This window comes from Paramisgurnus dabryanus, chromosome 5 (assembly GCF_030506205.2).
Source record: "Paramisgurnus dabryanus chromosome 5, PD_genome_1.1, whole genome shotgun sequence".
In the NCBI taxonomy this organism is placed as follows: domain Eukaryota; kingdom Metazoa; phylum Chordata; class Actinopteri; order Cypriniformes; family Cobitidae; genus Paramisgurnus; species Paramisgurnus dabryanus.
Window position 1 is genome coordinate 35,572,493 of NC_133341.1, and position 17,401 is coordinate 35,589,893.

Genomic DNA, 17,401 nt, shown 5'->3' on the forward strand with positions numbered 1-17,401 from the left:
AGAGAGAGAGAGAGAGAGAGAGAGAGAGAGAGAGAGAGAGAGAGAGAGAGAGAGAGAGAGAGAGAGAGAGAGAGAGAGAGAGAGAGAGAGAGAGAGAGAGAGAGAGAGAGATGAAGGGGAACAGACGGTGCTTTCCATTGGTAGCTCTGTGAGGTCAGGTATACCAGCTCAGCGGCTGCAGGTTTATAAAGAGATGTGACAAAGCCTGTACAAGGTCATTATACACATGTTTATAAATGACAACGAATACACACAAACACTGCTGGGGTGATAAGATCAGATCACAATATTTACAGCATTTCAGTCAATAGAAATATACATTATGAATAATAAAACATTTCTAGGCCGATTATAGACGATTTCAACAGCAACAACATAAACAAGCGGCTTTTGTTTACTAAATGCAACTTCCGGTAGACTTCCACACAGAATCAAAAACAACCTTTCACAGTAGTTTATTTCTGTTCTGATGATAAGGGAAATAAATGACAAGCAAATATGTCATATCTAACGCGCATGAAATATTACACTGAGCTAACGTTACTGTGTAAACAATGCTCATGGTCTCCTCTCATCTTTAGCAAACCAAAACATTTTATTTTGGACAAGGTATGTGTTTCAGAGATTAGTTAAGCCACTAGCCAGACCGATAAATAAATACAGACAGGAAGGTCACGTCGGTTCAGTCACGTTACCGCGGCAATGCGCACGTGTCCGATGAAACTATAAACAGACCAAACCCACCTAACAGACTTTACTTTTTTAGTTAAACAAAATAATACATAAAAAACGGTAGTCTCCTTAATTCGTTATGGCTTATAATAATTAGCTTGGTGGGGTTGGATTTGCGGGAAATATAACTTGAGCTTTTTGAACGTATTGTATGATTACGTCACGTTTGCAAACAGAAAGAGGTAGGGATGGGCACGGATATTCGAATATTCGATCGGCAATAATAATTCGAATTTAAAAAATGCTATTCGAATGTTTGTTTGTTTTTAATGTGCCACCAAAGCGTTACGACTTATTTAATGCTATTTCACTTAATCTATACTGTCTTTTACAGACTTAAATGTAAAGTATAGATGAAAATTAATTTGTATGTATTTCTGATTGTTTGGCAATGCAGATTGCAGACGAATTTAAGTGTTTCCTTTTATCTCCGTGTTTGTCCGCGGCACGCCGTGTTTGGCCACTGGCTCAGTGAGGGCTCACGTGTTTTTTAAACGTGCTTCTCCGCTGCCCGCGTCAACACATCATGAGAGATTTGTAAGCTTTCTGTTATAAAGTCTACTTTATTTTGTTAATAACGAGACAGACACGGAGAACGAAATGAAACGGAGAACATTTATTATATGCGGTGCTCTTTCGAAAATGCACATGGCAGTTTAAAGAAAAGCTCCGTCTTTGTGAAATGTTGTTAAATTAAGCTAACGTTAGTAACTTTGCACAGTCAACAATAAGGTATCGAGCCGCTTACGTTATTTGTAAAATAATGTTAAATAAAGATATTCAATCTTGTTCAATCCATCTGTTGTTTTTATCGGATAACCATCATTACGAGGAAGTTTTCTCCGCAGCACCGCATTATTGTATCTAGTCAGAAGAACGGGCTTTCAACGAAGCAGGTAGGATAAATATGGTTTTCTTTATTCACAAATACATGTCAAACTAAACTGAGAAGATATTTATATGGTGACTGAGCAGATGTTTTTTCGTTTGCTCCGTGCTCTTATTTGGGGGTTTGAGTCTGTTTAAATGATGATAGCCTACTTTGTCAAGTCCTCAAACTTTAAACTTTGCAAGTCCTCAAACTTCGCTTAGATTTGGGGTTAGTATATAATATTTGGTATAATATAATGTATGTAAGATCAAACAGTAATGAATTCATAATGACTTCAATAATGACTTGAAACTAAGGATTTGACTCAGACTGTAAACAAAAGTTTTTGTTTACATTATATATGTGTGTGTCCTGTGTATAATAATGATGTATATACAAATACACATAAAATATATAAATATATAAAAAAAGATATACACATGTAAATATTTCTTACATTTATACATTATTATTATACACAGTACACACAAACATATAATGTAAACAAAAAATTTTATTTTGCAAACTATTTTGCAATTAATCGTTATGCAGCCATAAGCAACTGGGGAATATAATGTAAACGTTAATTTATTACTATTTTATATCTAAGGAATCATCTGTTAAAACAAAGAAAGCTCAAATTGAGGAGTTTCCAGTTAAAAATGGATTAAGGGATTGTAACAGAGCTAAAACAATAGGGCTGGGCAAAAAAAAAATCGATTTTTCAATTAATCGTTTTTTTAAACGTGGTCGATTCAGAATCGATTCTCAAAGAGCAGAATCGAATTTTTTTTAATTTTTATTACTGCAAACATTGAACGAAAGATTAACGTTAATCGAATTACTAGTCTTCTACACTAGATGTCACCGTCTTTTTTGCCTAGCGCAATGTTACCAAGTAGCAAGAGGCAAGCCTGTCATTCATTCATACAGTGCTTAAAATGGCGGTTTCAGGTGCTTCGTCGATTTTATTAATTACCCACCTGTAACCTGCTGTTCAGTGTTCTTTTTATTAATATAGTATTTGTATTTAATCTATATTCATTGAGTTGAATAGAGTATAAAAACCGGTCCGAGAACCAGAATCGAAAATTGAATCGAGAATCGAAATCGAATCGATTTGGTAGCTTGTGAATCGAAATTGAATCGATCTGGAAAATCTGAATCGATACCCAGCCCTATAAAACAATAGTTTATATCATTCAATTAAATATTTTAGGAGATTAAATACTGGAGCAGAAGATATTTCATCTGAAGAGCCAAGAATTTAAGATCACATTTTAATCTTTTTATTAAAAAACTTCTGGTCTCCTTCCCTGTGTATAGCAGCGTTAGCAGCGTTTTTATGCCAAGCTTGCAGGCTTTCCTGAAGAGGGTCTTTGCTTACAGTAACCATATTTGCATTTTCTGTATCGGACCCTATCAGATCCAACGCAGATGCCATTTTGTTGCGTTGGCAGCCAGCCTCATCACGCATGACGTTAAAAAGCCCAGGTGTGTGCTTGGCATCAAGTATTGTTGTGATCATGGCTAGTTTAACTCCTGCACGCTCGATTTCTTTTTTTTACATTACCTTGCTTTTTCGACAATTGTCAAGTTTTATTGATTTAATTATTATCGTCAATTAATCGAAGAAATAGAAAAGGCAAAAGTTACTAATTAATGTTAATAAAAAAAAATCGATTTGCCATGATCACAAATGCCACTATTGTAAAATCTTGATGGACAAAGTAACTAATGCGGTGGGGTGGTCTTGGGTTTCAAAGGAGGGTCAGCTACATCACATGATCAGTTCTGTCTTCTTTCAGCCTGTGAACATCAATGCGAACTGCAAATTTTCTACCATGTGGCAGTACAACCACAATGAGAAACGATACTTGACTTGATTTCTCAGGTGACAAATTTCTATCCATTTATCACCCGTCCCCTCTCCCATTTCAAACAACAAACAGTCTGCACTGAAAGTATGATGACACAAATCAAGAGTATGTCTATGACAAACACGTCATAACAACTATAGTGTTTCTATTAAACTGTCTACATATTTCAGTGTAAGAAATCCTATATATATGGCTATACAATAATTAAAATAAATGTAGAGTTTATAAATGTGTACATTAAATAGGAAATTAAGTAAACCGAAATAAATATTAATATATTAATTAATATTATACAAATATAAATATTTTATTATATATATTTCTAATTTGTTTACATATACATATTACATATAAGTAATTAATCATACACAAACATATAAACATTGTATATGTTTCACACATACTTCCACAAAGTAGAACACCTGCATTACAATGCAATGAATGAAGTTGACTAAAAAAAGTGCACTTTATAATCAACGGCAAAGGCTGAAACAGCTGCGAGTCCACACGAAACACACTCAACACATGCATTTACACAAACATGCAGCCGGCAAACACCTTTGATACACAAATGAAAGAGCTGTGGCGTGTTTTCCACATGAACACACACACTTGAAAACCACACTGTGGAACCTAACACCATGTGTTTACATCAGGCCAACAAAACTGAAAACAAACGCAGTCAGAGTCAACCGTCACTTTAGTCCTCTGAGGATTTGAGATCAATGCAAGGATGCATGTAATGTCAAATCAAGTTAACATTATTTATATAGTGCTTTATACAGATCGATTAAAAGCAGCTTCGAAGCAATGGGAACAATGCAAAGCACAAAGCACACCAGCATGTGCTGCATTTTACCGTTAATTAGTTTTGGTTAAGATTGATCAATTTCAGGTTCAGGCCGGTGAAGCATTTCATTTACAATTATACATACCGAATTGCGAGACTTATAGTATACGTATAATCTTTAAATTTTGAGCGCCTTAAAGGGACAGCTCATCCAAAAATACCAATTATGTTATTATTTTCTCACACTCATGTTGTTTTAAACCTATATGTTGAACACAAAAGAAGTTGGGCTGCTTGATTATGGGAAAAATCATAATCCCGATTATTTTAATTAAAATCATAATCTGATTATTTAACACTATTACTTCTGCGCACGCACAGACACACACACACACACACACACACACACACACACACACAATTCAATGCATTTGTTTAGTGTCGTGAGAAAGAGAGAGAAAGAGAGGCATAGTTTGCAATCAGCTCACTTGAAATGCACAAAACTGAACAAATACATAAGAATTACTCAGGGTTTCCTGCAGAATATTTGTTAGTTAAGGTGGTAGGGTTGGGCGGGTAAAGCAAAGGGGCGGGGCGTACACGTCATGATGAATATTTTTATTTAAAACACTCAAATAAAACTTAATTTTGAAGAAACTATGACAGAAAATTGACACATACTAGATTATTAATGAATTAAATGTTTTTAACAGATACCTACGCTACGTGATGAAGTAAACTTAAGGGTTAATAAACACAAACTGAAGCAGATTTGTAGAACATCTGGCAACGATGATAGATAGCGCGAAGACTGTAAAAACGGATTATTTCCCACTATTAATAACATTAACAACAGGCTTAAATAAACTCAAAATAAAAGTCCACTTACAGTTCTCACGGACACGCGTTTTATCAACTGGCTATCCTCCAGACAGTTGACGGACCATTTCGGCCATGTGGCGCGCTCGTGATGTCAAGCTATTTTCCGAGATGTTTTATCAACTGGCTGATAGTTATCCTCCAGAGAGTGACGGACCACGTTTTTCTCTCATTTGGCTGTGTGGCGCGCATGCCTTCTCACGGTGTGAATCGCTTCTGCGCTATTCTCTGAGATGCACTTAACAGCCTTTTGTGCACCAAATTTTTTGTACAACCTAGTTAAGGCGGTAGGGTTTCCCAGCTTAGGCGGGCCGCCTGAACTGCAAAGTGCTGCGGGAAAGCCTGATTACTACTTTGTGTATGGACTTCGGACAGATGTGAGAGCGTGTGCACGTTCACGTGCGAGAGAGAGACGCGCTGGATTTTTAACACAAAACGAAATGACAGAAACTGAATGCAACACACTAATCGAATTACCTCAATTATCTTGTTTTTGCAATCGAAATGTGAAGAAAAAAAAAACGAAATTGAAAATCTATTAATTGCACAGCTCCAAAAATATATATATATTACTAAATGGTAAGCATACAGTTGACTTCCATAGTATTTGTTTTTTTCTACTATGAATGTCAAACTCATACATGAAGGTTAATAAATCAAGAAAGAATTTTCATTTTTGGTAGAACTATTCCTTTAAAAACTTTAATCTCTATGATATATTTTGCATATCTCAAATGCAAAAAAGCCAAAACAGCTCATAAAAGCTCTAATGCAAAGATGGCAGATAGTAAACTGTGTTTTAGAGGTTAAATCTGAGGGGAATCTAAATAAAAAAATGCAACATTTACCGGTAAATACTCCCATGTCATTCTGAATAGTAAGACCTTTTTCGTCATCGTTTCAAACACTTTTGAAGATTATTCATGTGGCTGTTATACACAACGAAAGCTGATAGAAACTGGAGCAGTGAAGGTTCAAAAAGAATACAAAAGCACCTTAAAAGTACAACAAAAGTTGTCTGAAGCCCATGCAACTCATGAATATGCCAAGTCATTTAAAAGCATTGCAAGATGAAACTGCTTTATTTGTGAAATATCTTGCTCACTGGTCACCATTTACTTTCATTGTGTGGAAAGCAGCTGGGACTGTCTTCCATAAATAAACATCCTTTGTGTTAAACAGACAAAAGAAAGTCATACACAGGTTTCAGAATGACAGAATTTTCATTTTTGGGCTTGAACCCCTTCCTAAATGAAGGAAAACCAAAGGGTTGGGAGGTCATAAAAACTACATCTTCTAGGCCTTAACATATTACATAATGTTTTATTAATGTTTGCAAACAATATTTCAGAAAACACAAAGTTTATATTTGGCTGATAGGGAACCAAAAAACACCATAACGGGCTTGCTTAGTTTCCATTCCGATTATTAGATAGTACATAGACTTTATCATTATTGTCTTTGTTAATAAATTTTTATAATAAAAAGACCTAAAAGACCCTATGAATTGGCTTTTACGTTCATAACTTAATGCATTACGCAAGCAACACAGGACCATACTGTATAATTACATGCAACCATTCACACAGTCAATATTTTGATCAGGCACTATTTCACACGCACCACCCACTTGGCATTGTTCCTCCACCCAGTAAACAAACACACAATATGAAGACCTGTCATTTGCAAAGCAAACAGCAAATCTTTATCTGGTGTCACATGTTGCTCGTGTGGAGCGAATGGTTTTGTGTGGGAGGCTTTAGACAGTAAAGTATCATATTATTAATAAGCTTGATGGATGTGCTTTACCGCTACGAGTGAACAGCGTTAATGAACAATGGTCACAGAAAAACAAACTAGTCAAGACACAACAGCCAATATAAACCATCAGGTGTAAAAACAATCAATTATTAATACACCCATCTGCTGGCTCACATATCTGCTGAATAAAAAATAAAGCTGACCACGTGCAAATCACATGTTTTTAGATGTAAAAGAATTTTTTTTTATCTACTAACAATGTCCAAAATATTATGAACACTTTTTACAACCTGTTTTTACTAATTCAAGCGTATAGGCCAAATGACACATGAAAATAAAAAATTACAATAAAGCACTGCCAAAAAATGGTCTTACGATAATGCATTGCATACATTATTTTAAAAGAAGAAGTGCGATAAATCACAAAGTACTTTTTTTGCTAAACTAACAAAATGCAAAATCCCCATCATGTAAACTAGTGCAGGTGCGCGATCACGTGCAAATCATTGTAAATGCATGAGTGTGTATGGGTCTGCATGCATGTCTGTTTGTGATATAATTCTTGGTTTTAAATTGTCAAGTGTTATGCTTTCGGGGAAACAGGCATGTGGCCTACTTATCGAACTGTAGATCCTCATAACGATAAACAGGAGTACGAGGTCAGAGCTTTCGGCTCATGTTCACGTTATGAAACCAAACTTTGAGTCAGATTGTCTCAGACAAGTTTCAGTCCGTTTCTTCAAATGGCAAGGGGAAAATAATCGAGGCCGTGTAAATAGAGCGCAGAGGTAAAAATCCCATTCATATTCTCAGTAGCTGCAATGATTTAAAGCAATAGAGTAAAAAAACTGTAAAAATAAAAATCAAACTTACGATGAGCTCTGAGAATTTTATGTAATGATATATGGTTGTACAAGAGTCAACGTGATGTTCATTTTTAAAAACGTCGCTAGACACAATACGTAAGACAGCACCACCAATCAGAGACGTCTGTGTTACCATGGAAACAGCAGCAATATATATTTATTTAAGTCACTCCCACAAAAACTGTGAATTCATTGCGAAACATTTATGACACACATTACAACTACTAACTATTCGTATATGCATTCATCAAAACAATTCGAAAATAGTTTTTATACTGTACTTATAATCAATGACTACGACATCTCTAGAAAGAAGCTACAGTTGCCTCTGTTATACATATAAACTAGGGCTGCTCCGAATACCATTTTTTGAACTTTGAAGCTTCGGTAGTAATCAATACCAAATTTGCGAAGCTTTGTAAAGAAAATTTTTTGCAGAAACCCCAGTGCTCTGTCATATAATACAAAGTCAACGGAGCCGCCACTTTGAGAGCGCAAAAGCAGATATACCCAATACAAAAGTAATTCACATGAATCCTGGTGACATTGACATCTTGTAAAGCAAATCGATCAGATTTTTCGAGAAACTGAACGTTATTTACAACATTAGGGCTAATGCAAAGGATCTGCCAACAGCCTCTGGCATGCGCGCAACCTTCTTGTGGTGTATGATGTTGGCAAACTAGTCTCTCACCGCCCCCTATAGAGCGGGAGCACAAAGCGCACTTTCTGCTTGGCAGATTCTTTGCAATAACGCAAACAATGTTGTAAAAAAAAGTTGAATCTCGTCGGAGCCGATGGTGTAGTGGGCTTTCGCACTTTCGGCGACCCAAGTTCGATTCCCGGCTCGTGGTCCATTTGCCGATCCCATACCCCTCTCTCCTCCCTGCACTTTCCTGTCCTCTCCTTAATCACTTTCAAATAAAAGGCAAAAATGGCAAAAAAAAAAAATTGAATCCCAAAATTGAAATTTCTGTCAATTTCTTCAAATGGCAAGTGGAAAATAGAGCATAGAGGTAAAAAAAAGAAACTATGATGAACTTTACGATGATAATTTTGATAATATATGCTTTTACAAGAGTCCATGTGATGTTCATTTTTGGAAAACTTGTTTAATAGCAGAAGTGTTGGTGATGAAATTCGCTACTAGACATCTGTGTTATGGGGCATACACACCAAACGCGAGATTTGCGCGAGTAGATTACATACAAAGTCAAAGCAAAGACGCGTCCTCGCATTGGGCAATAGAAATGAAGCAATATGGGTGGGGTGTTTGCCGCGAAAACACGCGCTATTCACCTCAAACGCGTCTTCGCCCAAGATAAAAATATTCAACTTGAGCGAAAAATTGATGACACAAAGTTAAATCCCGCGAGTAATCTAGAGCAAGGAACGCGAAGCCCCGCGTTTGGTGTGTACATAGCATTAGGGGCGGTTTACATTTCGTGTCTAAAACCGTGTGGAAAACCTGACCATTGGTTGGTTCTTTTCACATGACCTGCAGTGCGCTTGCGGCATTCTGAAAAGTTGAGATGTTTTTTAACTCAATGTGGTGTGAACGCTTGAAAAAAATTTGTGCGTCGCACAGCGTCACGAACGTGTCGCTTCCATTATGAACGCGCATACCAGACACTTACATTTGAAATAACAAACTTGAGCGCAAAAGACGAACCCCCCTTACCCGTCTCTCAAGGTTGCGGCCCTTATACAATTTTACTTCTATCTTTACTTTCAACTTTACTTCTCTAATCTTTACAAGCGTTCGAAACAAAGATTTTCTGTGTTTCAAATCTGTGTTTCTAAACAGCATAGTCAGATTTTTTTAAAATCTGATTGAGATATTAATGGCTTGTTAAGGGGGTGAAATGACTCTGTATGTAGTTGTGTTAGCATGTGCAGAGGGTAAATGTGAGGCACTAACACGCTCCAGATGGGAGGATGCGGTTTTCTAGAATTAGAAATATTTTCCATAGCGCTGTTTGCAATTGTTGAACAGCAAACAAGCACGGTTCAAACTAAAAGCTGACCTGATAAATGCCTTTACATAAAATGTATTTAATTTCTAACTTTGATAAGTACTTATTTCCTTTTTGCACATGCTTAAACACCAAATAACCACATCAGAAAGCATCAACACACACCCACACAGTAAAACCAAGCTCAAATCTACAGTCAATTGACTCTGCTATTCTTTTTACATTTACTAATATAGCTTTCATTTTGGCTGCCACGTGGAGTTTAATGTACAATCTGGGAACTAGTGGAGAACTAAATGCTATACAGCTGTCTTTGTATGCCTGGCATCTAAGCAAATTCGTTCACACTAAAGGAACAATTTAAGTTTTGTGGCTTTTAGGCCCGAGTAACCTTGTTTCATGAACACTGTCAAGAGACCAACACCACATGTGTTTCCTAAACCATGCAAACTTCATCAAATAGACAAACTAACAGCTAATCATGGCTAATGGTTTATTTAAATAAAAATACAGTTAATTTTTTAATCATACAACACATAAGGTTGCATTAGTAAATACGTTGGCTATGATCTAGCAATAAACAATATAGTTTTTTAGCATCTATTAATCTTTAATAGATACGATTGTTTGTGTTGCATTAACTAATGTTAATAGTACAACTTTTCATTCAAATAATGTATTAGTAAATCCAAGATTTATATAATTAATATGATTAATGCACAGTCAGCTGTTTACTATAAAAGAATAAACCCAGACTGTTTTATTTGCAAAAATGACCAGGTATCGCTGAATAATACATGATCGAAATTGATATTGAAATACTGAAGTTCAGCGTTTCCCGCAGCACATTTCAGTTTGGACGGCCCGCCCAAGCTTGGAAACCCTACCGCCTTAACTAGGTCGTCCAAAAAAAGGCCATCAAGTGCATCTCGGAGAATAGCGCGTACGCACTTCACACCGCGAGGGGGGACCCATGCCACACGGCCGAAATGAGAAAGACGTGGTCCGGACCGCAAGTTAGCTGGTGATTTTGTTGTTTGAGCAATCTGCTAGCTAGGTTTCACGTGCTTGTTGATTCGATATAATTGTTTAGCGCTCTTGCTCACTTTATTTATGTACATTATTTACAGTAGTTACACTCCTTTAAGATAATGTAATTAATAGTGGGAAATAATCCGTTTTTAAATTTTTTTGCGCTATCTATCATCGTTCGCCAGACGCTCTACAACATCTGCTTTAGTTTGTGTTTATTAACCCTTTAGTTTCACTTCATCACACAGCTATTCCCGTTAGAGGTAAAAACATTTAATTTATTAATAATCTAGTATGTGTCATAGTTTCTTCAAAATTAAGTTTTATTTGAGTGTTTTAAATAAAAATATTTTAATTTTCATCATGACGCCCTCGGTCCCGCCCATCCGCCCAACCCTACCACCTTAACTAACAAATTTTCTGCGGGAAACCCTGAAGTTGAATTGGTTTTACTGAACACGCATTTTGATTTTATTTGTTTTTTTTTGTGAATGGCGAATTTAGATTTTCAACGTGACTGTTTCGTTCAAGTATTCCAGAGAGTTGAGGCATTTACAGATATACATTTTACATAGGCTACAATAATACACCACAGTGATTAATGCAAAGTGTGCGCTCATCAGATTTTTGGGCAGGAACTCAAACCAAGTAATCTGTTCCAGCTAAAACAACATGCAGTTCTGGTTATGAAAGATGAGATTAGACTTAAAGATTGTTAAATTATGATTTAACGATTTTAGTGGGCCATGGTTGGAATTCACGTAACCACATTTTATTGTGGGTTCGTTTCGAAAAGTGAAACTTGCATGCATGAATATATTTAATACTTCTTTGAGTTGCTATCTGTTGACGAACCCATCTAAAATCATAATCATTTACTGTTTTAAAATCATTCTACATAATGTAAAAAACAGTCTGTGAAGATATAATCTTGATATCTTTAATATAAGTAAAGAGTAAGATCATGAAATCAAACTATGATGGTCCTAATCTCATCATCAGATTATAAGTCTTCAGTCAGACAAGGTGACATTTGTACATGTGTTGTCTCTGTCTCTTTAAATTAATTTTAAACATGATAATAATATAACCCTTCCGTGAAATCTGACATGAGATAATCTTTCTAATTTATCTGCAGCGTGCAGACAGAAAGTTAGGACTTCCCTGTCACAAAGTTTCTCACACAAAGACATTATCAGCCGGCCTCCAGCTTCCTCTCTGTGCACAGCTGCCTTCACTGTTGCTATTGTAGTTAGCACAGCAAACACAGAGCATACAATTACAGAATGGCCTAAAAACAACAACAACAAGCATCTACAGAAGTAAGCATGCATGCACGTCCATGCACATATGCGTAATACGAAGCATGCAATCAAATAACCTATGATGTACATTCAGAAACATGAATGCCTCATAAAAGTGACTGTTTACTGGTTTTTCTGTTAATTAAAAGCTAAACTGCATATGTTCAGACTTTTATTGAAGCGAAATGGAAGTGTTGCCATTTCCTTATATAGACATACAGAACAACTCCTCATATCTCTGCCAAGATTCCTTAGCAGCCAATCAGAGCCTTGATACAGCTGTACCGTGACCCCCTCCATACAAGTCAACTCCAGCGAAGAAAGCAAACCAGCAATTATCCGACATCATTTGGAGTAACCAAGTGAAATGGCGCGAGACAGAGAGCGAGATAAAGACAGAACAGTAATTGCATCCATAACAGTCTCATTAATCCAAGTTTAAAATGAGCTGCTTTTATGTGAGTGCATTGTTAGAGTAAACAAGTATTGTATCGTAAACACGCCAAATAACAAATAAAACAAGGTCATTAGCTTGGAATAGTTTAGCCAAACAACACAATCTTGTGGCAATTTTAAAGATGCAACAATATATCGGCCAATAATCGGTATCGGTTGATAGTTTGGAACTGCCGATCATCATGGGCGATATTTCTGGTTAATCAAAAGCGAACAGGAAAATAAATTTGTAATGAATTTGAGCTCTTTGTATAGAAAATGTAAAAAAAACCATCACTAATTTATTACTCAATATCGATGGTTATTAAATAAATTTAATAACTTCAGGAATTTTATTTTAAGAATTTAGTTAACGCAAGTTAATATAAATACAAAACTATCGTAACGGCAGATTTAACTCTGAATAATCGGCTAGCGTTATCGTTGGGGGGGGGGGGCTGGGGGTTAACTTGAATATCGTGCAGCTCTAGTACGTTTTTATACTAGTCACATTGTGCAAATTCATACAAGGAAACCAACCATCTAGTAAAATTACGTTTCAAAGTTACGAAATCTTATAAGATCAAGCAGGACTAACAAGAAAATGTTGTCATTTACTCGTAATTATGGCTTTTCAAACAAAAATGATTTTGATCTTTATGGAACACTGAATTGCCTAAATCGCAAATTGATAAAAATCTTTATTCATTTGCGTCCATAGATCAATGTAATGCGTAGAGACAACCTGGAGTATAATCAATACTTTAAAATGTCACGGGGATAATAATTTTTGGCCTAACAAAAAGAAAAAAAAATCCCCTTACCTTGGGTGGGTCATAGAGCTCTAGCTGGTACCGCTCACTAGCTGTGTGCTCATTAATCCTCCTGACCAGCAGGCGACAACGTAACCACTGCGGTGGCATGTCCGAGATAGTGTCATCCACCTCAAGGTACCGCAGCTGCCCCTCCTTACAAACACTTCCTGTTTCTTGTCTGCGTTTCACAGTACGAAACAGACTAAACCGCTCCCGAAACCCGCTCCAGTGTGAGGAGTGAGCGGCGGGTACCTGTGCAGTCTGAGATGGAGATTCGCCATTATATTCAACAGTCACTGAGGATCCGCCACCTGGGGCCGATTCGTCCCTTGGAGAACCCCTTGATGGGTCGTCAAGTTGTGGGTATTTCTTAAAAAGCCGGCACACGCTCTCTCTGATTCGACTGACGGAAAAGTGAGTGACTTCACTACGAGAAGGGCAGGGCAAAACTGACGGCATGAACCGACTTTCCGGAGGTTCGTCCTCCTGGCTGAGATGCCGGGATCTGCGCGTAGTGTCTGCAGGAGAACAACGCAACAAATGCTCCTGTTCCCTTGCGACGACCCCTGCATCTGGTTTTGGTGCCAACACGGCAACTAGGGGAACGACTCCCTGACGCACCGTATCCCGGTAATCCAGCACCCCGGAAAAGGAAGTGATGCGTAGACGGCCAGTCATGGGCGGTAAGGGGGGCGGGGGTGGTTGCCGCGGGGCGGGTTCTGCATCCTTAGCCACTTCGCAGCTGAAATGGTGCTGAAACAGGGCACTGAACTGCTTTGAGAAACTTTCCGGAGGGACCACATCCTGCACCGGCCGCTCTCGGACAAAGTGCCGGTAGTGTTGGGCTAGTTCTCGGGCAGTGGTGGTGGCATGCAACTCGCAGAACTCCCTCCATCCACAAGGAGGTGCTATGGACGGCGCAGTGCTCGTGGTGTGCTGGACAGTGTTACCATTCATTGCAGTAACCAGCGCAGCAGAAAATTACTGTGAAGGAGAAATGAACATAACACAATTAAAACCACTTGTGCAAACGTAATCTTAACCTCTTTCCCAATGCTTCAATTCGTAACTTTTTTTGTGAAAAATTAACAAAAATTAGTTAGTGAGCATGCAAATAAACAATTAACAACATTACCTTACGATTTGAAACATAATGATTTATAATCGAATCTGTCGGGTCAGATTTTTTCGAGAAATGTAAGTCGGTAAAATAATAATAATTACATAAAATAACCTGCAATTTCATGTCCAGACAGAGATGGCAACATAGAGGCAAAAGTTACGGACTGCAGCTTTAATACAAACAATACAATATCAAATCTCCATGGAGTTGATGGTTTATTTGAAATGTTGGATTATTATCTTTAGTTTTATAACTATTTATTACAAACAGAAGCCCATTGTTTGGTCAAAAATGGCTTTGCACGCTAACGTGACTCCCCCTATAGATTCTACATATTTTTTTTTACAGCACTGAAAGCCAGTCCATTTGTTTACAAGGTGGCGAACACTTAGTCTTTTCATTTCTCTACAAACATTGTCCCGAAACCACTTTTGTGTAATTCTTTATTTTACGCTCAGCTGAGACTGCATTTGATACGCAACATGTTTTTCACATTTACTCATTCACTCATTCAGCTCTCCAGTACAGGAAGAGCGTGACTAATATCACTTATGCCACTTCGCCTCATATACAACGCGCCCCAGATCAGACGGAGAAATATCGTAGAGGCCACCATTAATGCGAATAGTGGAGTGAAGAAGTTTTAATATAGACTGAGGAAGTTGAAAGTGTCAAAGGTATCTAGTGCCAGTCGTGAATGCGCACACGTGGTGCAAACCACTTATAGTTGCAACCTCGGAATCATATCGCAGTCGCTATTTGCAGCCGGGGGAATTTTCGTTTGAGGCAACGACAAAAAAAATCCTCACCAGACGTGTTGCGACACAAATTGAACCAAATCCCCAACCTTCGTTTCCCCACATCCTCATTTACTAGCGAGCGGCCTACTGGGTCGCCTGTGAACGTTTATCTCGCCATTAGAGGTAACACGTTGTTCTTCAAGAGGGCCTTTCTATAAGTTCTCTTAGAAGCCTTAAAGCATGACAAACGAAGGTTTAGACATGAAGCAACAGATCAGAAAAACCACAACACTGACAGAAAAGAGAATAAAGAGGAGGGGGGCATTCTTTAGACGCCACAGTGTGCTCTTTTCTGTCTTACTGAGTGACAGGAAGCAGAAACCTACATGAGGAGAGGAACACCCATCACACGCTCATGAACATATAGCAGTTTTCTTTGGTCTGTGTGTATTCTCTGCTTAAAAGACATGTTTGTGCAAATTAGGCTGGTGGTCCGGTTGGTTCCCTCAAAGCGGCTTCGAATTAGGGCTGCACGAAATTGACGAAAGATATGATTTGTGATGCTAAAAACTTCTGATATGCGTCAAGTTTGTAAAATTGAATAAAAGGTACAAAGTGTACAATTTAGGGGGATCTACTGACAGAAATAGAATATAATATCCATATTTTTCAGTGTTGTGTAAATACATGTATGTTTTTATTACCTTAGAATAAGCCGTTTTTATCTACATACTAGTGTTGGGTGATATGCCCCATTTTGAGATCGTCCTATCGTCAGCCTGTGAGATCCCAGATACATGATAGTCTCGGGGGGCGGGGCAGTCGTTTACAGATTTATTTATTTGTGGGTTACAAGCGCTCTCATGCAAAGTGAAGCCCACAAACCCTCTTATGCGAGGAAAAGCACGCAATGCGCATGTTATTGTGAAACTATAGCTGGGGTTCCATCCAAACGTGATGCAAATCTTATCAAAATTCTCAAAAAATGAAAAACCCCTTGTTTGAGGGAATGACGGTGATACTGGGTAACCTAGTAACCAACAGTAAACAAAACAATGTACGCATGGAAAATATAGACAGGTGGTAAAGACAACTAGTAGAAACAGCTTCCCTTAATTTCCATACGTCAGAATTAATTCGGCAATTGCGTTTCCAACTCTCATTTTTTCACATTTACTCTTTTTCGCAAAAACCACCTCAAGCGAGCATAAAAACTTTTTTTGCAAATCAAGGGATTTTTTATCGAAATTTTGTGTTTCCATCACTCGTTTTTCGATGCCATACTTCAAAATGTATACTTCGAAATTAAAACAAACCAACTGCAGTTTGATTGATACTAATTAGAATGCACAATAAAAAACAAAATATTTTCTAAATATTAAAATAACGTTATCTCGTTTTGCCACCAAACTCTTAAAATTGTTTTATAGAGCACGTTTTGTCACTATGTTTGTTCTAGTGATCGACCAATATGGGTTTTACCGCTGGGGTGCGGATGTGACACCTCACAGAACTGTTTGAGACTTCCCTGATGGGAAATGTTACGCACAACACAGTATCACATTTAAAAGGGAATGATGATTTGTTATCTCGGAATTGCTTTTCCCGTGCTTTGGTGTCATGCGCCAACTGGTCTGTTTGTCGCGGCTAACGTGACCCAACCGGAAAATCTATCGGCCATACGGAAAGATGCCAATAATATTTTTTCCAAATATCGGCTGATTAATCGGTTTCTGCAATACATCAGTCGACCACCAGTTGTCTCAGACGTGCACCTTTAAATGATAATTGAAGTTAAATAACCAACATACATGTTGAAAGCATCACTCTCTCTTTGTCTCGCCAGCCTTGTTATCTGGCTCAACCTAAACCAACTTTGACTGTAAGCAACTGTATGTTTTCAATTGATTCGATTTATCTCGCTTGTTGGCCATGTGTAACTTTTTTCAGGTATAAAAATCATTCAGTTACTGTAAGTCATTGCTATATGCATACTGCGATATGCACGTTTGTGCTATTGTTGTGTATTCAGTACATCTTGCTTGTTGACTGTGTGCAACTTTTTTTTAAGAATTACTTTCATTCAGTTATTGCGATCCACTACTGTATGCATAATAATAATAATAATAATTACTTACATTTATAAAGCGCTTTTCTCAGTACTCAAAGCGCTTTACATATGAACGGGGGAATCTCC

General features: G+C 37.5%; 1 protein-coding gene across 1 annotated transcript in view; it reads right to left on the reverse strand.

The window, feature by feature from the left end:
• Positions 1-17,401, reverse strand: part of sh2b3 (SH2B adaptor protein 3) — a 45,003-nt gene that overhangs the window by 17,788 nt on the left and 9,814 nt on the right. The window contains exon 2 of the mRNA XM_065250956.2: positions 13,351-14,325. Within this exon, the coding sequence (XP_065107028.1) occupies positions 13,351-14,298 (948 nt within the window). The 5' untranslated portion in view covers positions 14,299-14,325. The remainder of the gene's footprint in view (positions 1-13,350; positions 14,326-17,401) is intronic.